A 26,022-nucleotide genomic window follows, 5' to 3' on the forward strand; every position below is an offset into this window, starting at 1 on the left:
GAAGAAGTTGTCTATCGGTAGGAATAACAGGAAAATTACCACAAATAACAGAATTTCTCACCACCTCACACACTTCACCTTTTTTGTATTGGGTCACACACTGAGCACAACATGTTTCCAAGTGTACAGAGTCTGAGTGAGTATACAGATAAAAACATAGACATTACAACATGGACAAAGGCCTTTTGACAAAACGAGTCAATGTCTGAATTCACGCTCCACCAAAACAAATAATTCTATTCACATTGAACCCTCCTTTTCCCATATCCCTTCAACACCTTCCTTTATCTCTCTCTTCAAACTAAGCTTGAATGTTGACATAGTTTCTCCCTCAGTCACTGGCCCTGGAAGTGAATTCTCCAGCCTCATGACTCTCTGTGGAAAAGGGTTTCTCCTCTAACCTGCTCTAAATCATTTAATCTTTGATCGAAGCCCTTTGTTCTTCACCGCTCAGCCACTGGCAACATTCTGCTTCTCCTACTCTCTCCCATCATTTCATGATTTTAAGCCTTTCCATCATGGGACTGTGCTGTAGTGGCAATGACAGAGACCTCGCTCAAAGGAGTGGAAGATTGGGAATTTAATATTCCTGGCAGCTGGATACATACAATACACCACCATGTAGTGACAAGGAGATAGAGGCACAAATCTGCAGACACATTACAGGTGGATGCAAGAACTATAAATTAATGGTAGTGAGGGACTTCCAATTATCCTAATAAAGACTGGGATAGTAACAGTGAATACAGCAAAAAGAAGAGGGATTTCTGCAATTTGCACAAGATCTTACTGGATCAGATGACATGAAACTATTAAATGTAGAAAGCAGTAAAGTTATTAACGGATTGCAGGGGGACATAGACAGACTGGTGAAACTGCAGATGAAATTTCACACAGGTTAGTGTGAAGTGATTCATTTTGGGTGGAGGAATAAGGAGAGGCAAAACAAATTAAATGCTACAATTTGAAAGGAGGCTGCAGGAGCAGAGTGTCCTGGGGGTGTATATATATAAATCTTTGAAAGGGGAAGGACAAATTGAGAAGGCTGTTAAAAAAACAGATGGGCTCCTTGGCTTTATTAATAGAAATATAGACAGGGATTTTATGCTGGTAATGGGGGTCTCGATATCTGGTAAAGGTGATGCTGAGACCCCCGCATCGCCTGTCCTCCGGAAGGCCTGCTGATTCTAGTGAAAATCAGGCACTGAAGAGGACAACAGCCGGCCTTCCACAGGATCAAGGACCCCATTGCCCTTGGAGAGCTGCCGGCGAATCAGAGGTCAGTGGCTCTTCCACTGGCAGCGCCAATGCAGAGTTCGTGGCTGCTTCCAGAGGGGTACCAACTGGAGGACCAGGAGTGGCGCTGGTCCCAGGCCACAGGTAGATCTGGGCAGGAGGGGTCTCACTGAGTGGGGGTTGTGGGGAGAGGAGTGTTGCTGGAACGGGCGGGGTGTGGCACTCTGTGGGCAATCACTTCCCGATGCAGGGTCACTCGTTCAGGCACTAAGTATCGTTTAACAAGTGAACCTCTGCTTTCCCTCCAATCCCCCAGAGGTGGGAAGCAGCCCCCACGGTTTTCTCTGCTGTGCTTCCTGTGTGGTGACAGGGCTGCCCGCCATTGGCTAATTGCGATGGTGGTGGAATGAGGCCCTTAATTGGGGTTTAATTTTGGCAGAGGCGGGTATAAAATACCCCCATAGAGTACAAAAGCAAGGAAGTTGTGCCTAACCTGTATCAAACAATTGTTGGACAACAGCTGGAATATTGTGTTCAGCTCTGGGCACCAAACTTCAGGAAGGATGCTGAGGCCTGAGAGAGGGTGCAGGATAGATTTACTAGAATTTTACCAGGGATGAGGGATTTCTGTTTTCCGGAGAAACTAGCAAGCTGGATAGTATAATCTTGCCAAAAAGATCTGAAGATTGGGAAGATTTTAGACTTCAGAAATGGAGGACCAAGAAATTCATAAACAATGACAAAAGAGAATACGAGAGTAGGAAGAGACAGAAAAACAGATTTTCAATGTTTCCATGTGTATATGTATGGGAAGAGATTAGTGAAAGTAAAATGGGCCCTTTGGAGGCAGAGACAGGTGAAATTATAAAAGGGAATATGAAAATGGCAGAGACATTAAACAAATACTTTTGTATCTGTCTTCATGGTAGAAGATACACAAAACATTCTGGAAATAACGGGGAACCAATGGTCTAGTGAGAATGAGATACTGAAAGAAATCCGTGTAAGTAAAGAAATGATCTGGAAAAATTCATGGGACAGAGCGAGAAAAATCCCCTTCACCTGACGATCTGAATCCTAGTGATTTATAAGAATTAGCTGCAGAAATATTGGATATATGGTTTTGATCTTCCTGAAGTCTTCAGATTCTAGAACAGATCCCAAGGATTGTCAGGCAACAAACATAATCCCACTATTTAAGAAAGGAGGAAGTGAGAAAACGGGGAACTACAGGCCAGTTCACCTAACATCAGTATTAGGCTAAATGCTCGAATCTATTATTAGGAACATTGCAACAGGAAACTTAGAAAATTATAATATGATTAAGCAGAGTCAATATGGATTTATGAAAGGGAAATAATGTTTGACAAATGTGTTGGAGTTTTTTGGGGATGTAATGAGGAAGATGGGTAAGGGGGAGCAGTGGATGGAGGGTATTTGGATTTTCAAAAAAACATTGATAAGGTGCCAAACAGATGGTTATTACACAAAATGAGGAATCATGGGATTGGAGATAACTGATTTTCATGGATTTAGGATTGGTTAATGAGCAGTAAACAGACTGTGGGAAAAAACAGGATATTTTTGAGTTTGCGGGCTGTTACTAGCACGGTATCACAAGGATCAGTACTTGGGCTGAAACTATTTACAATCTATATCAATCAATTAGATGAGGAGAGTGAGTGAAATGTATCCAAATTTGCTGATGATACAACATGAGGTGGGAAAGTAAGTGAGGCTAAGAGGGATCTAGATAGGTTGTGTGAGGGGGCAAGAACATGGTAGACGCAGGACAATGTGGTGAAGTAAGAAGTTATACAGTTTGGTAGGAAAAATAAAATGCAAAATAGTAGAGAATAGGAAATGTTTGCATTCAGAGGGATCTGGGTGTCCTTTTACGTAAATCACAGAAAGCTAACATGCAAATAGAAGCAATGAGGGAGGCAAATGGCATGTTAGATTTTGTTACAAAAGTGTTGGAGAACAAGAGTAAAGAGGTTATCCTACAATTTTTCAGGCATTGGTGAGGCCACACCTGGAGTACTAGGGGCAGTTTTCATCTCCTCACCTGAGGAAGGGCATACTTGCCCTAAAGAGTGCAACAAATGTTCACTAGACTGGCTGCTGAGATGAGGAGATTGTACTCTGAGGAGAGAGTGAGTTGATTAAGCAAATATTCTCTAGAGTTTAGAAGAATGAGAGGTGGTCAAATGGAAAGAATTAAAATTCTTTAAAGGCGAGACAGGGTAGATTCTGAGAAAATATTGCCCTGGCTGGGGAATCTAGCCCACGAGATCACTGTCTCAGAATAAGGGGTCGATCATTTAGGACTGGGATGAGGAGAATTTTCTTCACTCAAAGGCTGTGAATCTTTGGAATTCTGTACCCCAGGGTAAAGGCCTGCTCGGGTATATAATTTAAAACGACCCGGCCCGATCCGAAAACAGCCAACCCGAACCTAACCCGGGCCTGAGTCCATTTATGTTTTTCGTGCCCGACTCGGCCCGTTCCGACACGAATATTGCAATAAATGTAAGGATATCAAACATGTTATTGTGCTCTACCTTGTCCAAATGGTGGTACTAATGGCGCAGTGGTTAGCACTACAGCCTCACAGCTCCAGCGACCTGGGTTCGGTTCTGGGTATTGCCTGTGCAGAGTTTGCAAGTTCCCCCTGTGACTGTGTGGGTTTCCACTGAGTGCTCTGGTTTCCTCCCACAGCCAAAGACATGCAGGTTGATAGGTAAATTGGCCATTGTAAATTGCCCCTAGTGTAGGTAGGTGGTAGGAGAATGGTGAGAATATGGGATTGATGTAGGATTAGTATAAATGGGTGGTTGTTGGTCAGCACAGACTCGGTGGGCCGCAGGGCCTGTTTCAGTGATATATCTCTCTATGACTCTGGTGATCCTGTTCATCTGTTCTGGCAGCAGGCTATTCCTGCAGATGGAGTTGTGGGGAATCATGGGTGAGCCTGTTCCCGGAGGCTGCACTGTCCAACCCAACCCGACCAGAGCCCGAATGCTGGACTGAGAACATCAACCCAACCTGAATGTGACACACAGTCGGGTTCGGCTCGGGAAGCCAGGCTTTATCCCAGGGAGCTGTGGAAGTTCAGTCATTAAGTATATTCGAGGTCAATAGATGTTTCAGAATTAAGGGATATTGGCCTGGTGCAGGAAGGTGGAGTTGAGTCAGACGATTAGCCATGATCTAATTGAATGATGGAGCAGGTTCAAAGGGCCAAATGGCCACTTCCAGCTCCTATTTCTTCTGTTCATATCTACTTTGCATCTGTCTTCACTGGAGAATAGGATGCTGTCAATGTAAAGAAGTAAGTACTGGTGATGTTGGATAGCATTAAAAGAAGAATAAAAAGCTACATAAAAATTGTCAGTACTCAAAAGTATAAAAGGCACGCAATCTGATTGGGATATATCTTACTGAAGGTGGTAGGGGTGGAAACTGCAGGGGCTCTGGCCACAATCTTCCAATCCTCCTTAGATATTGGGGTGGTGCCAGAGGACTGGAGGAATGTAAATGTGCAAAATCAAGGAGAGGGCTCAGCTCGGTAATGAGACCAATCAGACTAAAGGTGGTTGTGGGGAAACATTTAGAAACACCAACCAGGCACAAACCTAATTGTCAGTGGGAAAAGTATGGGTTAATAAATGAAAATCAGCATGGATTTATTAAAGGAAATCATTTTTACGAACTTGATTTAGTTCATTCATGAAGTAATAGAAAGGGCTGATGAGGGTACTGTGATTGATCTTGTGTATATGGACTTTTAGAAAGTGTTTGATAATGTACCACATAAATGACCTGTTAGCAAAATTAAAGCCCATCAGATCAAAGGGACAATGGCAGTGTGGATATGAAATTGGTTAAGTGACACAAAGCTGAAAGTAGTGATGAATGGTTGTTTTCAGACTGGAGGGATGTCATACAGTGTTGTTCCCTGGAACTTGGTCCGAGAACCACTTCTGTTTTTGAAATATATTAATGACTGTGACAGGTACACAGGGCATCATTTCAAAGTTTACAGATGAACCAAAACTCCAATTGTTGAAAGCAATTGGAAAGATAGTAACAGACTTCAACAGGACATGGACAGACTGGTGAAATGACAAATGAAATTTAACACAGAGAAGTGTGAAGTGATGCACTTTGGTTGTAAGAATGAGAAGGGGAATGCAAATTAAATGCTACAAATTTTCAACTGTCTGCAGCAACAGAGAGACCTGGAGATGTATCTTTGAACAAGTTGGGAAGGCTGTTGAAAAACCATATGGGATCCTTCACTTTATTACTAGAGTCATAGAGTAGAAAAGTAAGGAAGTCATGCTAAACATTTATAAAACATTGGTTAGGCCTCAGCTGGAATACTGGACACCAATCTTTAGGAAGGATGTCAAGGTATTAGATTACGTGCAGAAGAGATTTACTGGAATGGTCGAAGGGAAGCGGGACTTCAGTTATATCGGGAACCTGGAGAAGCTGGGCTTGTGCTCCTTGGAGCAGAGAAAATTAGGAGGAGTTTTGACAGTGCTGTTTAAAATCATGCAGAGTTTTGAGAGAGTCAATGTTGGGAAATTATTTCCAGTGGTTTAAGGATCAGTGACCAGAGGACACAAGTTTCAGGTAATTGACAAAAGAATCACAGACTATGTGAAGGGAGGAAAATTCACGGAGTGATTTGCTATGAACTGACTGAAACGGTGGAAGCAGATTCAATAGTAACTTCCAAATTCTTGCAAGACTTACAAGTGAAAATTTACAGAGCTATGAGTAAAGAGCAGTGTATTGGGACTAATTGAATAGCTCTACCAAGGGCTGGCACAAACAGGATGGGGTGAATGGCCTCTTTCTGTGCTTTATCATTCTAGGATTCTGTATGTCCCACTATTTGAAGAATAGAAACACTGATTCCCTAGACCAAACTCCAAGTCACACAGTGATCTGCCTAATTCACCTCTGCCTCTTCACTAGTACATGGCACAGGCTGTATTTCAGAAAATATCACAACTGAGGATCTTTCCTTAACTTTCTTCACCCGGCCACGACTTCTGTCCTCCTTTTGTAACAGAGATCCACCCTGCTCCTCTCACTACTGGAGTCTCCTCCACTACTCACACCTCACAACATGTTCTTCCCTGATGCCATTACCTTGCCACGAGTTTGTTTCTCTGCACAAATTATCCAAAAACTATCAACAAGACATTGTCACTCGGATGGACCCGCTCTGACCTGAAGTGACATTTGAACCATCCACACCACCTGAGACTGAGACGGGCGCCCAGCAGTTTACAGCTGACAGATAAATAGTGTGAAATTATGGGATGGTCCTGTTAGTGACCTTTCACCCTACAGATGTTCAGCGGTGCTGAGTTTTTCCCGCCATCATTCAGACCCGGGCTGAAGAATGGAAAGAGTTTCTCAGTGAAAGTGTGGGTGAAAGTGTGGAGATGGGACATGTTGTCCGCATTGTAAAATGACACCTGTCCGACCTCATAGTCCAGGAACACTCCGATCTTCCGGGGATTCACACTCAGGGTGAGGAGGATGTCAGAGGGGGATGAGAGGGCCACATAAACACTGTCAGGCAACAGCCACACAATCCAGTATCCGGTCTCAGGTCTCGGGTCGATTCTCCCTTTCCTGTTCACAGATTCTCGGGCCACTCCCAGTCTCCAACATGTCTTGTTCTCCACCTCCACTTCCCAGTAATGTCTCCCTGATGTGAATCCCTCTGATCCCAGGACACAGACAACGCGATCAAACCTCTCCGGGGTATTAGGGAGCTGCTGCCGTTTGGCTCCGTCTCTCACACTGGTCCGGTCCTCAGACACGATGAGCTGGGGATGGGCTGTGTTCACATCGAGAGTCAGAGAGGCTGGAGCTGGGGGGAAATTAAAATAACACAGTCAGTGATTTAATTTGAATAATTTATTTATAAACAAAAAAAGACGCCATTCGGGGGCCTCCCGGGAACGCCAGTGTTTTCAAAGGGCTCCAGGTTGTGTTATTGGTATCTGCTCTGACCCGGGGGTTTACCCTCCTGGGATCACTCTGACTCTGTGATCCCGATCAGGAACTCTGTGACCCCCCCCAGTCTCCTGCTGTTCTCAGCATCTGCAGAGTGACCTCTCCGGAAACTTAGAAATCCACAAGGAATCAGCACCAAAGGCTACAGTGTCGCTTGGACACAGACAGATACTAGAAGGAAAGAGAGAAGGAGAAACAGGCCAAAACAAGCAAAAGAAGCGAATCTGCTGCAGAGGGGAAGAGAGAACCAGGAGGAGGAGGGGAATTAACATTAAAATAAAATCTCAGGAGAGAAGGAGGAAGAAGAGATTCGGTAGAAGAAGGGAGGAAATGAGATCCAAAGGGTGAAAAGAGAGAGAGAGAGAGTTAAAGAATTCAAGGAGGGAAAAATATGGTAAAGGGGAAGCAAGAGAATGAGAGAAATGGACAAAGAGGATACAACCACAACTCAATCTGTCTAACAACCTGACCAGGATCACAACAAACACTGAAAGAACCGGGTAGTCCCCAGATTCAGAGACACAACATGAAACAAGCAGCCTGGACACAGCAAACCCACATCATTATATCCAGAAATCTCAATAGACTCTAACACACAATCAGACAAAACCAAACTGTTCTTCATTAAAGTACAGGTGGAAGAGACATTTTTACAGAACACTCTCCTCACCCCCCTCAGAACACAGCAAGTTTATGAGTGAGTGAGTGGGACAAAAGCTGACCACCTCCTCCTCAGTCAAGAGCAGAGAACAGTCACACTAATCATCAAGAACCTTCCCATTACTCTGGAGATAGACATTCCTGGAGAAGGTGCTCGGTCCATCGAATGACATTTGAAAAACAGCAGAACCGATAGTGATGCTTCAGCTCCATGTCCGGACTGAAGATTCCGAGCATGAATATTCCTCACACTTACCCCATGTGTGGACAACACTGGAACCATGAGTGGAGACATAAATTGTTTCCTTCACTCACAACGGGACCAGGTCTCACTGGACACAGGACACAAGGACCAGCAGCCGGGGCAATCCGAGATCAAAGTAGTGCCCTGGGCCGACAGGTTGTATGACAAGCCCAGACAGTAATGTGAAAGAATTAGACCTTCTACTTGAACCTACACAAGACACACTCCTGGATAGAATATTCCTTCTTGAAGCAGCATCGCCATTCCCAACTCAACTGTTGGAATATGAGATAAATAGGATTTGTACCAATTATCCTCCATTCAGATGTCAGAGCCTCAAACCTGCTCTCTTACATGACTGAGAGTTTCTGCCTCCTTCTGGGTGAAGCTCATCTTCTAATATATACTCTGAGGAGGAAATAACATGACAGAACGGGGCAGCACAGTGGCGCAGTGGTTAGCACCACAGCCTCACAGCTCCAGCGACCCGGGTTCAATTCTGGATACTGCCTGTGTGGAGTTTGCAAGTTCTCCCTGTGTCTGCTTGGGTTTCCTCCGGGTGCTCGAGTTTCCTCCCACAGCCAAAAGACTTGCAGGTTGATAGGTAAATTGGCCATTATAAATTGCCCTAGTGTCGGTAGGTGGTGGGGGAATATAGGGACAGGTGAGGATGTGGTAGGAATATGGGATAAGTGGAGGATTAGTATGGTTAATTAGGGTGGTTAATGGTCGGCACAGACTCGGTGGGCTGAAGGGCCTGTTTCAGTGCTGTATCTCTAAATCAAATCAAATCAAAACTATTTCACATGGTCACTGTGTGCACGAGTCTCTGACGGTGATCTCTGATCTGGAACAAGACACATGAATTGACACCCACACTACCAAGTTTTATGAATCCATAATCGCAGAGCTTTCTCCCCTCCAACTGAATCTCGTAAACTATGTACTGGAGACGATGCACAGTAAGATTATCCCCACATGGTCACCATTGACACCTCTTAATGCTGACTATAAAGTATTCTCCAAGGTCCTGATCGATAGACCAGACAAGGATATCAGTCATCATTTAATCTGAGGACTGGCAGCTGGTTTAAGATCTTCACATCTGGGTGTTTAGATCATAAAAAGGAATATAAGAGATTTACCGGGGTTAATGGTGTCTATCATTTCTCTCCAGGCTGTGTATTGTAAAGGACCATTGAAATATCCGATTGACAACTTGTCATCTGCTAATGATAGTTTATAATATTCCTCACTGGTCCTGTAAATATTAAACAGCAGATGTTATAGATTGACCATCGACACATTGCTGAATTGTTTATGAAATTATGCAGACTTCAGTAAATATCTTGTCCTACCTCCTCCTCTGACACGTTTCCTCCTGAAATAAATAAAACACAAATCTGAGTTGACGGAGACTGACCATTTATATCCAGACAGCAGAAATTAGACTCACATTATTACAAGTTGCTGAGAATTCAGAATTCACATTGAATTCAATAATTATTTTGACAGGTAAGAAACGTGTAGACATTCAGCACTCAATAGGGTTAATCTGTGCTGTTACATTTCAGTAAAACACTTCATCTGTGTGTGTTATTTCACTGCCATTCACTGCTGCTGTGACTAGTTAACTTTGAAAATTCTCCCTGACTGTGAATCGGATTGTCACACAGATAGTAATCACTCAGATAGAAAGAGGATATGTTTGAAAACCAGATTTCAGAAATTTCATTAAACCTTATTAAAAAGCCTCTGATAGAGAGAGGATGCAGATGAAAAATGTGATTTATGTTGTCCGCTTCTGGAAATTCGCATCAGTCTCACTCAGAGACACAGTGACTCTCTCGCCCACCATACCAGATACAGCTACTTGCTCACATAATGTACTATGTATCAAGTACAAGAGAGGAAGTGAGTACATGAATGAGGGGAGTGGAGCAGCAAAAAAGTGGAGGCTGATGGAAGAGTGGAACGACGTAAAAGGAGAGGCCCGGGAGAGGTGGAGGAGCATAAAAGGAGAGGTCGCTTGTGGAGACAATGGTGGTTGGTGGTCCAGATAGGTGATCCAGAGACCCAGGCTAATACTCTGGGGACACAGGTTCAAATCGCAGCATGGCACCTGGTGGAATTTAAATTCAATTAACTAATACATTAAATAGTTTTGAAGAAATCTGGAATTAAAAGCTAGTCTCAATCATAGTGCCCACAAAACTACCATCTATTGTCATAAATGCCCATCTGGTTCAGTAATGTCCTTTAGGGAAGGAAAGGTACCTTCTGTACCTAGTCTGGCCAACGTGTGGCTCCAGACCCATAGGAATATGGTTGACTCTTAATGACCCTCTAAAATAACCTAGCAGGCCATTCAATAGTACAAAACCCACTACACAAAGGTTGAAAAGGAATAAAACCAGATGGAACACCTGACATTGACCTTGGTACCAGAACCGACATTGGCAAAACAAGCCCTGTCGACCCTACAAAGTCCTCCTGTCTAACATCTGGGAGCTTGTGCCAAAATGGGGAGAGTTGTTGTGCTTGACTAATCTAATTGATTTTTTTTATGAAGTAACAGAGAATTTTGATGAAGAGAGTGCAGTGAATATTGTCTGCATGGATTTTAAGAAATGTTTGACACGGTACCACATAAAATGCTGGTTAACAAATTTGAGGCTTATGGAATAGGATTGTCAGTGTCAGCTTGGATTAAAAAAATGGCTTAAAGACTGGAGGATGGTAGATAGTTTTGCTGTTTTTGTAGATGATACCAGACTTGGAGATGTGGCAGACAGTGAGGATGATACCAAGCGACTGCAACAGGAAGTAGATAAGCTAGCAGAATTGGAAGACAAGTGGCAGATGAAATTTAATACTGAGAAGTGTGAGGTGATGCATTTTGGCAGAAGGGAAAGAGAGAGGCAATATAGACTTAATGAAACAGATCTAAAGAGTGCGCAGGGATAGAGAGAACTGGGTGTTCATGTGCATAGATCTGGGAAGGTGGCAGGACATACTGACAGAGTAGTGAGCAAAACATATGGGATCTTGGGCTTCATAAATAAGGGTAGTTGGTGCAAAAGCAGGGAAGTTATGCTGAACCTTTATACAGCTCTGGTTAGGCCACAACTAGAGAACTGTATCCAGTTCTGGTCACCACACTTTAGGATGGATGTGAGGGTCCTTGACAGGGTGCAGAGGAGATTTAGCAGAATGGTTTCAGGGATGAGGGATTTTAGCTGCAAGGTTAGGTTGGAGAAACTGGTGTTCTCCTTGGAGCGAAGAAGATTGTGAGGAGATTTGGTAGAGGTGTACAAGATTATGTCAGGTTTAGATAAAGTGGACAAAGAAAAGCTGTTTCTATTAGTTGATGTTACAAGGATTCGGAGATACAGATTTAAGGTTTTGGGCAGGAGATATGGAGGGGATGTGAGGAAGAACCTTCTTTCTGCGGCAAATATTAATGACCTGGAACTCGCTGCCGACGAGGGTGGTGGAGGCAGAGATGATGAATGATTTCAAAAGGAAATTGGATGTGCATTTTATGGAAGTAAACTTGCAGGGCTACGGGAGTGCAACAGGAGAATGGGACTGAGAGACGACATGGACTTGATGGGTCGAATGGCCTCCCTCTGTTTGCAATGACTCTCTGACGCTATATGCCAACTCATTCATGTAATTGTTCAGACAGTGCGGGAGCCAATTAGTTCAGTCACAATGGCAGATCCGTCCCAGAATATACGAACCAATCAACTTGCATTTTTCAGCAAATGCTGTATCCATTGGAGTAATGTAAATGAATTAAGATAGGCTAGCATGGATTTGTTAAAGGCAAATGGTGTTTAACTAACTTGCTTGAGTTTTTTTGATGAGACAACATAAAGGGTTGATGAGGCTATTGTGGTTGATGCGGTTTGCATGGACTTCCAAAAGGCAGCACAGTGGTGCAGTGGTTCGCACCGCAGCCTCACAGCTCCAGCGACCCAGGTCCAATTCTGGGTACTGCCTGTGCGGAGTTTGCAAGTTCTCCCCGTAACCGCGTGGCGTTTTCGTCGGCTACTCTGGTTTCCTCCCACAGCCAAAGACTTGCAGGTTGATAGGTAAATTGGCCATTATAAATTGCTCCGAGAATAGGTAGGTGGTAGGAGAATTGAGGGAAGGTGGGGATGGGTTCGGAATATGGGATTAGTGTAGGATTAGTATAAATGGGTGGTTGATGGTTGGCACAGACTCAGTGGGCTGAAGGGCCTGTTTCAGTGCTGTATCTCTAAATTAAATAAAAAAATAAAGGGCCACATAACAGGCATAAGAGCAAAGTTAAGGCCCATGAAATAAAAGGGCTAAGAAGTTGGATATGAAATTGGCTGAGTGACAGGAAACAGAGAATAGTGGTGAATGGCAGTTTTCCATCTGGAGGCAAACACATAGTTGGGTTTGCCTGGGATCAGTATTAGGACCACAGCTTTTCTTGATCTATATTGATGATCATCACTTGGGTGTGCAGGGCACAGTTTCAAAATTTGCAGATGAAAACAAAACTTGAAATAATTGTGAACTCTGAGAAGCAATATGATAGACTTCAAGAGGACTGAGACAGACTTGTGGAATGGGCAAACACATGACAGATGAAATTTAATGCAGAGAAGTATGAAGTTTTAAGTTTTGGAAGGAGGAACAAAGAGAAGCAACATAAAACGGTGAAAATAATTCCAAAGTGAGTGCAGGAGCAGAGGGACCTGGGGTGTGGGGAGGGGGTTGCGGGGGAGATATGTGCACAAGTCAATGAAGGTGGCAGGACAGATTGAGAAAACGGTGTTACAACCAGATGAGAAAGGTGTCCAGGGGTCCCTCTCAGCCTTCACCTGGTAATACTGTAACAGGGTTTAATTTATAAACACACTGTGTTTTGAGCTCCCCTTTTGGTGAATCCTTGTTCACTGCTTTCCAATTATAAGGCAAAGAAATGAGCACAAACAGGCTTTCTTAGGTTTAAAGAAGATGACATTTCCTCAACTTAAACTACAAACTCTAATTCGGTTAACAGCTATGGATACACGCCGCACTCCAGGCTAGCATGCATACGCAATACGCACATGCAAATAGAGACAGAAAAGAACAAAAGAAAAGATAAAGGCAATCTCTGAGGAGGGTTTTTTTTTGTTACTGTGCTTCGAGCTCACTGTACAGTCCTTTTGTCGGTTGATCTTGCCTTTCGTTAGGGCCCAGTATTCTTCTTAAACCTTGTTCACTGTCGGAGACATTTCTCTCTTGGTGGTTCATGTATCTTCAGTAGGTTTCAGTTCCATGAGAAAGAGATAGAAGCAGGCAGGAGAAGCTGCGGCTAGCCAGCCAGGAGAGGTCTTTTCAGTCCAGCTTTCTGCCAGTTCAAAACTCTGTGGCAAGTTCAAATTTTAAAAAACTCAGGTGGCCCAGCAGGTTAGTCATGTGACTAGCTAGTGTGACCACGTCCGTTTGTGTATTCGGCCATCTTAGCAGTCAACCTGGAATGCTAGCTCCTCCACCTTCAATGGCTGGTAATCAAAAGTCCATTGTGAATTGAATGTGTCAGGGAATGGACTTTTGTCCCTTTTAAGCACTGTCTGTAAATATACAAATGTCTTTCCAGTCAAGGATCTGGTGTTTTCTTTAAAATAACAAGTTCTTTCTTTACTCCAGGAACATTTTAAAAATCAACCTACATGTGGCAAAATTAATATGCCTCATTCTTGGCAGGTGGAGCCCTGCACGACAGTGGTTACTAAGTCATATGGGATCTTGGGTTTTATAAGTAGAGGCATAGAGTACAAAAGCAAGGAGGTTATGGTGAGCCTTGGTAAAATGCTGGTTTGACCTCAACAAGAACATTGTGTCCATGCTGGGCACTGCACTTTAGGAAGGAAGTGAAGCCATTCTAGATCGTGCAGAAAAGATTTAGGAGAATATTTCCAGAGATGAGGGATTTCAGTCACAGGGATAGATTGAAGAAGCTGGGGCTGTTCTCCTTTGGCAAGGGAAATTTGAGAGGAGATGTGCTTGAGGTGTTCAAAATCATGAGGGGTCTAAACAGAGGAGATTGAGAGAAACTGTTCTCAGTGGCAAAAGGGTCGGGAACCAAAGGACACTGATTTAACTTGATTGGCAAAAGAACCAAAGGAGACTTGAGGCAAAACCTTCCCATGCAGTGAGTGGTTAGGATCTAGAATGCACTGCCTGAATGTGTGGTAGAGATGGGTTGAATCATGGCTTTCAAAATGGAATTCGATATTTGAATAGAAAACAATTGTGGGACTGCGGGGAAAAAGCGAGGGAATGGGACTAGCTGAGCTGCTGTTGCAGAGAGCCAGCACAAACACAGCTGGCCGAATGGCATCTTTCCATACGGTAACCATTCTAGGATTCTCTGGTTCTTTTTCAGCATTGTTATTGGTTATTTTGTAACTGAATCACAATATAATCCTCACCTTCAGAAATATCAGCCTGTCTTGTTGTTCCATCTGTTTCTGCAACTTTGAAAGCTCCTCCTCAATAGAATTTAAATTCTCTTGAATTTCTCGAAGGTTTTTCTCCATTGTATCTAGAATCCTCTCCTCTTGTTCCCTGAGATCTCTGATTAAACACTGCTCTTTCTCAGTGAGAATCTGATGCATTTTCGTGAACTCGGATGTGATGTGGGTTTGCAGACTGCTCGACTGTTCCTAACAAATGAAATGTGAAAAATAATCATGTACCGTGATAAAGGGAACAAAACTAACTGAGATCCCAGAGAATCAGCACAGGAAGAACTTACCCTAACTTCAGAAATCTTCAGCTTCTGTTTCAGTTCAGTTTCTTGAGACACCGATTTCTTCTCTGTGAGAGATTTGAAAGAGGTTTTCAGCTGATCCTGGGAGGGATAGAAAATCACAGAATGAAAAGGATAGATTCTGTTTCTGTCTCTGATCTCCTGCTTTTTTAAATCTATGAGCTGTGAAAAGATGTGGAAAAAGTCAAGAACTAATTCTCTCAAACTTGGCTTTAAATTCCTCGACTTCTTTCGACATCAAGACCTCACTTCTGCTCTGGAGTACACTGGCAACTAATGCCTCTGATTTGCTGCTCTTTTGCGATATTGAAAGGCTTTACTGTGGAGCAAGACTATAAGGAAGGGAGATCTAAGCACTTCATTTTGGGACCATCCCACAGAAACCTTTGTGGAAGGATGGGATGGTGGAGGGGCCAAAGGTGTACATGGCATATTGACTGAACTAGCTGGGGCATGGCCATTGGGTGCAGTCACATGGAGAACATGCTTCTACCCGGGTCATAATGGTAATGCTGTTGTGCTTTGATACGACTCCTCAGACATTAGCATGTGTCAAGTCTTAATTATACTGAATAATATATAACCACTGGCACCAATAAGGGTATTACTTCGAATCATTTCGGAACTTGAGAATGAAGGGGTTAAGGGGTTCACTGACTCTGACAGCCCTTCGATTTCCAAAATTTATGCTCACTGACCCACATAGGCAAGCCTTGATTTTAAATTTTGCATCCTGTTTTCAATTCCCTCGTGGCCTCACCCCTCCCATCTCTGTAATCCCTGGAACATCTGTACTCCTCGATTTCTGGCCTATTGAGAATTTTAATTCCTAAACCATTGGTGGCTGCACCTTGAGAGTTTTTTTCCAAAAATATACATTATTATAAAAATTTTAAAAATACGTGACAAAACAATTCAAATTGGACATTTTATAAAATGTACTGTCATGCAGGTTCCCACCTGCCAAGAATGAGGCATATTAATTTTTATTATACGAACATTGATTTTTAAACTGTTACTGGAGTAAACAAAGAACTTGTGAAAAAAACCAACAATGGATCGTGAATGGAAAGACATTTTTGCATATTAACAGACTGTACTTCGAAAGGACAAAGAGGCTATTCCCTGCACCAATTTATCCCACAATGAACCTTTGATCACCAGATATTGTGTGTAGAGGAGACATTCCAAGGTCTGCTAGGCCAAGACAATTCACAGGGACCAGGACTGGTTAGGCCAGCTGCTCACATGACTAACTGGCTGTAGCAGGTTTTTTTGAACTTGCCACAGAGAATTTGAACTCGGAAAGCTGTTTGCTCCTGGACTGAGAAGACCTCTCTTCTGCCTGCTCCCATCTCTTTCTCATGGAACTCCAAAACCCGCTGAAGACACATGAACCCCAAGAGAGGAAAGGCTCCAACACTGAACACGGTTTAAGAAGACTACTGGGCCCCAATGAAAAGCAAGACTACCTATAATCAAGTCTACACAGCAAGCTCAAAGCACAGTAAGAAACCCCCTTCAGAGATTGCCTCTGAAGTTTTCAGTTTATTTTGCGTCTGCTCTTTTCTGTCCCTATTTGCATGTGTGTATCGCGTGTGCATGCTAGCGTGGGCACGTCATGTATCCATAGGCGTTAACCGAATTACGGTTTAAGTTTAATAAAATTGCACTTTTCTTCTTGAAACCAGAGAAAGCCTGGTGTGCTGGTTTCTTTGCCTTATCATTTGAAAGTGGTGAATAAGGATTCACGAAGGAGGAGCGAAAAAAAACGGTATGTTTAAAATTAAACCCTGTTACAGTAAGACCAGGTGAAGGTTGAAAGGGAACCCGTACACCTCTTTCCCACCTGGTCATAACATGCACTAAAAAATTTTTAAAAAGGAAAAAGAAAAGAAGGAAAAATAAAGGGAGGGACGGCCAAATCTAGAGCCCCATGGATGTCAAGGAGCCTGCAGCATAAGATAAGGCAGAAAAGGAGAGCTTGTGTCTGGCATGGAGAACACAATACTACAGAAAGCCGAGAGGAGTATAGAAAGTGGAGGGCTGAAATCAAAAAGGAAATTATGAAAGCTAAGAAATGGCATGAAAGAGTATTGGCAAGCAAAAATAAGGTGAACCCAAAGATGTTTTATCAATACATTAAGAGTAAGAGGATAACTAATGAGAGAGTAGGTCCCATAAAAGACCAAAAAGGTAACCTATGTTTAGGGGTGAAAGATGTAGGTATGGTTCTTCATGAATACTTAGTATCGGTCTTCACAAAAGAGGGGGTGATGCAGATATTGTAGTTAAAGAGGGCTGTGAAGTATTGGATGTGATCAACATAGGGAGAGAGGAAGTATTAATGGAATTAGCATCATTGAAAGTGGATAAATCACCAGGGCCAGATGAAATGCACCCCAGCTTGCGAAAGGAAGCCAGGGAGGAAATAACGGAAAGTCTGTCTATCATTTTCTAGTCCTCACTAGATACAGGTGTGTTGCTGGAGGATGGGAGGACTGCTAATGTACTTTTGTTTAAAAAGGGAGCGAGGGATTGATCGAATAATTACAGGACAGTCAGTCTAACCTTAGTAGTGGACAAATTATTGGAATCAATTCTGAGAGACAGGATAAACTGTCACTTAGAAGTGACATTAATCAATGATTAATGGATTTGATAAGCGAAGATCTTGTCTGACTAATATGATTGAATTTTTTGAAGTAGTAACAAGGAAGGGTGATGAGGGTAGTGCAGTTGATGTTGTCTATATGGATTTTAGCAAGGCTTTTGACAAGGTTCCACATGTCTGAAAAAAAATAAAAGCCCATGGGTTCCAAAGAACTGTAGCAAGATGTATACAAAACTTGCTCAGTGGCAGGAAACAAAGGGTAATTGTTGACGGACTTTTTTTCTGACTGGAGGGCCGTTTCCAGTGGTGTTCCACGGGGCTCGGTACTAGGTTCCCTGATTTTGCGGTATATATTAACAATTTGGATGTAAATGTAGGGAGCATGATCAAGAAGTTTGCAGATGGCACAAAAATTGCCCCAGTGGTAGATAGCGAGGAGGATAGCTGTAGGCTGCAGGAAGACATTGATGGACCGGTCAGGTAAACAGAAATGTGGCAAATGAAATTCAACCCAGAAAAATGTGATGTGATGCATTTTGGGAGGTTAAATGAGGCAAAGGAATACACAATTACTGGAAGAATGCTGAGAGGTTTACAGGAAGTGAGGGATGTTGGAGTGAATGTCCACAGATCCCTGAGGGTAGCAGGACAGGTCGATAAGTGGTTAAGAAGCCACATGGAATCCTTTCCTTTATTAGCCGTGGTATATAATATCTGAGCAGGGAGGTTATGCTGGAACTGTATAAATGATTGGTTCGGCCACAACTTGAGTACTGTGTGCAGTTCTGGTCACCTCGTTACAGAAAGGATGTAATTGCACGAGAGAGGGTACAAAGGAGATTTACAAGGATGTTGCCAGGACTGGAAAAATGCAGCTATGAGGAAAGATTAGAAAGTTTGGAATTGTTTTCCTTGGAATAGAGAAGGCTGAGGTGAGATTTGGTTAAAGTGTACAAAATTGTGAGGGGCCTGGATAGAGTGGATGTGAAGGGCCTATTTACCTTAGTGGAGAGGTCAGTGACTATAGGGCACAGATTTAAAGTGATTGATAGAAAGATTAGATGGGAGATGAGGAAACATTTTTTCTCTCAGCTGGTGCTGGGGGTCTGGAACTCACTGCCTGAAAGGATCATATAGGCAGAAACCCTCAACTCATTTAAAAGGTTTCTGGACATGCACCTCAAGTGCCGTAACCTACAGGGCTACAGACCAAATGCTGGAAAATAAGATTAGGATGGGGCTTGTTTTTCAGCTGGGGCAGACACGATGGACCAAGTGGCCTCGTTCTGTGCCATAACCTTTCTATTATCCTTCTATCATTTAATACTGAACATGAGGTGCCACATGACTCTTACCATTCTCCGGTAATATTTACAGGACATTGCAAAACATTTTTTTATTCATTCGTGGAATGTGGGCGTCAGCTCAGCCAGCATTTATTGCCCATCCCTAACTGCCCTTGAGAACTTGGTGGTGAGCTGCACTCTTGAACCGCTGCTGCCCATGTGGGTTAGGTGCACCCACAGAGCTGTTAGGAAGGGAGTTCCAGGATTTTGACCCAGTGACAGTGAAGGAATGGTGATATAGTTCCAAGTCAGGATGGTGTGTGACTTGCAGAGGAACTTGCTGGTGGTGGTGTTCCCACACATCTGCTGCCCTTGTCCTTTAAGGTGGTAGAGGTCACGGGTTTGGAAGGTGCTGTTTAAGGAGCATTGGCACGTTGCTGTAAAGCATCTTGTAGATCCTACACACTGCTGCCACAGTGTGTCAGTCGTTGGTGGAGGGAGTGAATGTTTGTAGGTGGGGTGCCTCTGACCTGCTCTTGTAGCCATGGTATTTATGTGGCTACTCCAGTACAGTTTCTCATCAATGGTACTCCCCAGGATGTTCATATTGGGGTATTCAGTGATTGTAATGCCATTGAATATCAAAGGGAGATGGTGAGATTATCTGTTGTTGGAGACGGTCATTGCCTGGCACTTGCATGGCATGAATGTACATGGCACATTGACTGATGTGCTGGTACTAGGGCACCTCCAACAACCACAACCATCTTCCTTTGTGCTCGGTATGACTCCAACCAGCATGGAGTTTTTGCCCGATTCCTATTGTCTCCAGATTTGCAAGGGCTCCTTGATGCCATACTCAGTCAAATACTGCCTTGATGTCAAAGACAGTCATTTTTCACCTCACCTCTTGTCTTCAGCTCTTTTGTCCATGTTTGGACCAAGGCTATAATGCAGTCAGAAGCTGAGTAGCCCTGGTGGAACCCAAACTGAGCGTCACTGAGCGGGTTATTGCTAAGCAAATGCTGCTTGATAGCACTGTCAACGACACCTTCCGTCACTTTATTGATGAGACAGACTGGTGGGGCGGGAATTGGCTGCATTAGATTTGTCCTGCTTTTTGTGTATAGAATTTACCTGGGCACTTTTCCACATTGCCAGGTAGCTGCCAGTGTTGTAACTATACTGGATCAGCTTGGCTCTTGGGCGGCAAGTTCTGGAGCACAGATCTTCAGTACTATTGCCGGAATATTGTCAGGGCCCATAGCCTTTGCGGCATCCAATGCCTTCAGTCATTTCTTGATATCATGCGGAGTGAATCGAATTGGTTGAAGACTGGCATCTGTGATGCTGGGGACTTCAGGAGGAGGCCGAGATGGATCATCAACTCAGCACTTCTGGCTAAAGTTGGTTACAAATGTTTCAGCCTTGTCTTTTGCATTGATGTGCTGGGCTCCCCCATCTTTGAGGATGACGATATTTGTGGAGCCTCCTCCTCCTGTTAGTTGTTTAATTGTCCACCACCATTTATGGCTGGATGAGGCAGGACTGCAGAGCTTGTATTTGATCTGTTGGCTCTGGGATCACTTAGTTCTGTCTATTACATGCTGCTTCCACTATTTGGCATGCATGTAGTCCTGTGTTGTAGCTTCACCAGGTTGACACCTCATTTTAGGTATACCTAGTGCTGACCCTGGTATGCACTCCTACACTCCTCATAGAACCAGGGTTGATCCCCCAGCTTGATGGTGATGATAGAGTGGGAGATATGTCAGGCCATGAGGTTGCAGATTGTGGTTGAATACAATTCTGCTGCTGCTGATGGGCCACAGCACCTCATGGCTGCCCAGATTTGAGTTGCTCGATCTGTTTGAAATCTATGCCATTGAGCACGGTAGTGCCACACAATACGATGGAGGGTATCTTCAATGTGGAGACAGAACTTGGTCTCCACAGACTGTGAGGTGGTCACTCCTACCAATACTGTCATGGACAGATGCATCTGCCATAGGTATATTGGTGAGGACAAGGTCAGTATGTTTTTCTCTCTTGTTGTCTCCCTCACCACCTGCTACATACTCAGTCTAGCAGATATGTCCTTTAGGACAAGTCTAGCTCGGTGAGTAATAATGCTACCGAGTCACTCTTGGTGATGGACATTGAAGTCCCCCACCCAGAGTACATTCTATCCATTTGCCTCGTCAGTGCTTCTTCAAAGTCGTGTTCAAAATGGAGTAGTGATGGGTGTCTGGAATTCACTGCCAGGAATGGTGGTGGAGGCAGAAACCCTCAATTCTTTTAAAACGTACATGGACACGCACCTGAAGTGCTGTAACCTGCAAGGCTATGGACCAGGTGCTGGAAGGTGGAATTAGATTGAGTGGCTAGTTTTTGGCTGGCACAGACATGAAGGGCTGAATGGCCTCCTTCTGTACTGAAATTTTTCTATGGTTCTATGGAGTACTGATTCATCAGCTGAGGGAAGGCGGTGGATGATAATCAGCAGGAGGTTTCTGTGCCCATGTTTGACCTGATGCCATGAGACTTCATGGGGTCCGGAGTCAATGTTGAGGACTCCCAGGGCAACTCCCTCCCAACCGTATACCACTGTTCTGCCACTTCTGCTGGGTCTGTCCTGTCGGTGGGAACAGACATACCCAGGGATGCTGATGCTGGTGGCCAGGACATTTTAAGGTATGATTCTGTGAGAATGACTATGTAAGCCTGTTACATCACTAGTCTGTAGCACAGCTCTCCCAAGTTAGGCACAAACCCCCAGACGTTAGTAAAGAGGACTTTGCAGGGTCCATAGGGCTGGGTTTGCCACTGTCATTTATGGTACTTTGGTCTATGCCAGGCTCTCTGTCCGGTTTCATTCCTTTTAGATTTTTCCTAAGTGGGTTGGTACAACTCAGTGGCCATTTCAGAGGGCATTTACGAGTCGACCACATTGCCAGAGATGTGGAGTCACATGTAGGCCAGACCAGTGAGGAACAGCAGATTTCCTTCCCTAAAGAACATTAGTGAACCAGATCAATTCTGTCTCCATAGGCTTTGCCTCACAAAAGGATGATCTAAACACTTAAGGTTTGAAGTATTTGGCCAAAGGAGGTTTGGGACCATCCCGCAGATGAACACTTATGGAATGGTGGAGGAACCAGCAGTGTACACGGCACATTGACTGATGTGCTGGCACTAGGGCATGACCGTTGGATGCATCCGAACAAACATACAAATTAGGGGCAGAAGTAGGCCATTCGGCCCTTCTAGCCAGCTCTGCCATTCAATAAGATCATGGCTGATCTGTTTGTGTCTTGAATTCTGCATTCCTATCTACCCCCGATAACCTTTGATTCCCTGGTCTAAGAACAACCTATCAACTCCACCTTCAAAATATTCAATGACCCTGCCTCCACCACCTTCTGAGGCAGAGAGTTCCAAGGTCTCACAACCCTCAGAGAAAATATTTCTCCTCATCTCTGTCCTAAAAGGGTGACCCCTAATTTTAAATCAGTGCTCCCTATTTCTGGACTCCACCACAAGCGGAAACATCATTTCCACATTCACCTTGTCAACACCGTTCAGGATCTTATAAACTTCAATCAAGTCTCCCCTCACTCTTCTAAACTCCAGTGGAACAAGCCCAGTCTGTCCAACCTTTCCTCATAAGACAGCCTGCTCGTTCCACGTATCAATCTAGGAAATCTCCTCTGAATTGTCTCCAATGCATTAGTCACATGGAGATCACACTTCTACCCAGGGTGTAATAGTAATGCTGTTGTGCTTTGATTCTACTGCTCAGACATTAGCTTATGTCCAGTCTTAATTATACTGAATATATCACCACTGTCACCAATCATTTCAAATTTGAGAATGAAGGGGTTAAAGGGTTCAGTGACTCTGACAGCCTGTAGAATTCCAATGTCTATGTTCACTGACACATGTTGGTCCTTGATTTTAAAATTCACATCCTTGTTTTCTATTCTCTCCACGGCCTCACCTCTCCCTATCTCTGTAATCCCCTCCAGCAACACAACCCTCTGATACATCTGTGTTCCTCCAATTCTGTCTGACAGAGCATTCCCAATTTGAATTGATAAACCATTGGTAGAGGCGCCTTGGTTACCGAGGCCCCGAGCTCTGTAATAAAAGCAAAATACTGCAGATGCTGGAAATCGGAAATAAAAACAAGAAATGCTAAAAATACTCAGCAGGTCTGGCAGCATCTGTGGAGACAGAAGCAGAGTTAATGTTTCGGGTTAGTGACCCTTCATCAGAAGCTCTGTAATTCCCTCTCTGAATCTCTCTGACACTCGATCTGGCTTTCCTCCTTGAATATCCTCCTTAAAATCTATCTCTGACCAAGCTTTCCAGCATCTCCCGGACTGTCCTCTGACCTGGCTCTGTGTCTAATTTTGATTTATACAGGCTTTTTTTTTAGAATTAGAACATTACAGCGCCGTACAGGCCCTTCGGCCCTCGATGTTGCGCCGACCTGTGAAACCATCTGACCAACACTATTCCATTTTCATCCATATGTCTATCCAATGACCACTTAAATGCCCTTAAAGTTGGCGAGTCAACTACAGCTGCAGGCAGGGCGTTCCACGCCCCTACTACTCTCTGAGTAAAGAAACTACCTCTGACATCTGTCCTATATCTATCACCCCTCAACTTAAAACTATGTCCCCTCGTGTTTGCCATCACCATCCGAGGAAAAAGACTCTCACTATCCACCCTCTGATTATCTTATATGTCTCTATTAAGTCACCTCTCCTCCTCCTTCTCTCCAACGAAAACAACCTCAAGTCCGAAGCGCCTTGGGACGTTTTATTATATTAAAGGCGCTATATTAAAATAACTTGGTGTCGTTGTAAATTATGCAAATTCGTTAAAATAATCAGGTGATAAAATCTGTTCCACTTTACCTTGTAGATTTCAACAGCTTCTTTAATCGGTATGAAGTTGTGAGATTTGTGTTCCCGCGCATCTCTACAAGTGTAACAGATCAGTTTCTTGTCAGTTTCACAAAACAGCTTCAGTTCTTCCTGATGTTCCTCACACTGAAGTTTACTTTCCTTCTCTTTCGGATTCAGGTTTAATTCCCGAGCTTTCTCCGCCAGACTCGCTAAGGCCCGGTTAACCTTGAGGTTTCTTTCCGGAAATTCCTCTCTACATTCCGGGCAGGAGTTTCTCTCCTTTTCCCAATACCGTGTGATACAGGAACGGCAGAAGTTGTGTCCACAATCCAGTGAAACCGGATCGGTGAAGAAATCAAGACAAATGGGACAAGTTACCTCCTCGGTCCAACTCTCGGGCTGCTGTCTGGAAGTCATGTTCACACTCAGCACTTCCTGATTCAAACCGCTTTCAGTTTCGCTGCCCGTGTGTTCCCGAACACATTGATTTCCCAATCAGGAAAACTGCAATACTCAGGGAATTCACTCCCTCCTTTAAACTCCAGCTGGATTCCATCAATAGGTGTCACTACAGGACAATATTTCTGAACCAGGTATTTTTGTAGGTTTTCTGTAAAAGCTCTTGTTCCGGGAACCCCGTGTGTTTACTTTATGTTCAGTGAAGGACTGCATTAAACAAACCGATTTACTCCGTGTATCAGTTTAATGTTGTCTGGAGCCAGGAAACACGCTCCAAAAGTGCTGAAATAATTGCTCTGATCTCAAATGTTTTCCAGCAGAGTGAATATGTCAGAAACTATTTGTGACAATTATTGTGGATTGGTTAAAATATTTAATTGCACTATCCTTCACACTTTGAAATTATTTTATAATTTATTTATAATTGTGACAAAATATACTAATATATAGCCATGTGAGCCGCATGGAAGATGGCAGGATCCCCAAAGACACATTGGACAGCGAGCTCGCCACTGGTATCAGACCCATCGGCCGTCCATGTCTCCGTTATAAAGACGTCTGCAAACGCGACATGAAATCGTGTGACATTGATCACAAGTCGTGGGAGTCAGTTGCCAGCATTCGCCAGAGCTGGCGGGCAGCCATAAAGACAGGGCTAAATTGTGGCGAGTCGAAGAGACTTAGTAGTTGGCAGGAAAAAAGACAGAGGCGCAAGGGGAGAGCCAACTGTGCAACAGCCCCAACAAACAAATTTCTCTGCAGCACCTGTGGAAGAGCCTGTCACTCCAGAATTGGCCTTTATAGCCACTCCAGGCGCTGCTTCACAAACCACTGACCACCTCCAGGCGCGTATCCATTGTCTCTCGAGATTAGGAGGCCCAAAAGAAATATAAATTTCGAGCAGATATGACGTTATGTTGTTCAACATTTTCAGTGCGGGTTTTTCGATTGGGAGACAGTTCTGATCATATTTCACTTTCTGACAATTTGAGAGTGAGAGCCGGGCAGACCTGGAGGGGTCTTGGTGAATTGCCAGGGAGGAGGAAGCATCGGGTGGGCTGGAAGGTAACTTCCAAACTGCAGGAAAAACATTCTTGTGCTGATTCTCAGTGTAACTGAAGGTGCTCCGGCATCGCCGCGCTACAACAGCTCTCGTACAGACCTCAAACAATCAAATCCCCAAAAACCCTCTTATCATCCGTTCCCCGGCTCTATCCCCGGAGATCTGAAAGTTTATTTCCATTAATTTCCCTTCCCTTTTGAAATCATTCAATGTCTCTGCTTCCAACACCATGGGAGGCAACGATTTCCAGACCATTACCACTCACTGTGTACAAAAGTTCTTCCTCACATCCCCCCATCTCTTAAATCTGTGTCTCCCAGTCCTTGTACCATCAGCTAATGGGAACAACTTTTCTTTATCTACCTTATCTCAACCTAATCTTGCACACCTCTATCAAATCTCTTAATCTCCTTTGCTCCAAGGAGAACAAGCCCACCTTCCCAACCTTGCAGTTAAATTCCCTCATCCCTGGAATCATTCTGGTAAATCTCCTCTGCAACTTCTCAAGGACCCTCACATCCTTCCGAAAGTGTGGTGACCAGAACTGGACACAATACTCTAGTTGTGGCCGAACCAGAGCTCAGCTTAACTTCCCTACTTTTGATGAAGCCCAAGATCTGGCACCGCCGCCATATCTCGGGAAGATTGGAGATTATGGTAATCCATTCCACTATCTCCACCCTAGTCTCCT

The 26,022-nt window shown here is 43.9% G+C and overlaps 1 protein-coding gene across 1 annotated transcript; it reads right to left on the bottom strand.

Moving 5' to 3' along the window:
* Nucleotides 1-24,240, bottom strand: LOC137346212 (zinc-binding protein A33-like). Its single transcript, XM_068009634.1, has 6 exons — nt 23,819-24,240; nt 14,976-15,071; nt 14,650-14,883; nt 9,547-9,569; nt 9,334-9,449; nt 1-7,138 (listed from the first exon to the last, which is right to left on the bottom strand). The coding sequence occupies exons 1-6, from the start codon at nt 24,224-24,226 to the stop codon at nt 6,588-6,590; spliced, it is 1,428 nt and encodes a 475-aa protein (XP_067865735.1). The 5' UTR covers nt 24,227-24,240; the 3' UTR covers nt 1-6,587.
* Between the last annotated feature and the right edge of the window lie 1,782 nt (nt 24,241-26,022).

The sequence above is a fragment of the Heterodontus francisci genome, chromosome 29, assembly GCF_036365525.1.
Source record: "Heterodontus francisci isolate sHetFra1 chromosome 29, sHetFra1.hap1, whole genome shotgun sequence".
Lineage (NCBI taxonomy): Eukaryota > Metazoa > Chordata > Chondrichthyes > Heterodontiformes > Heterodontidae > Heterodontus > Heterodontus francisci.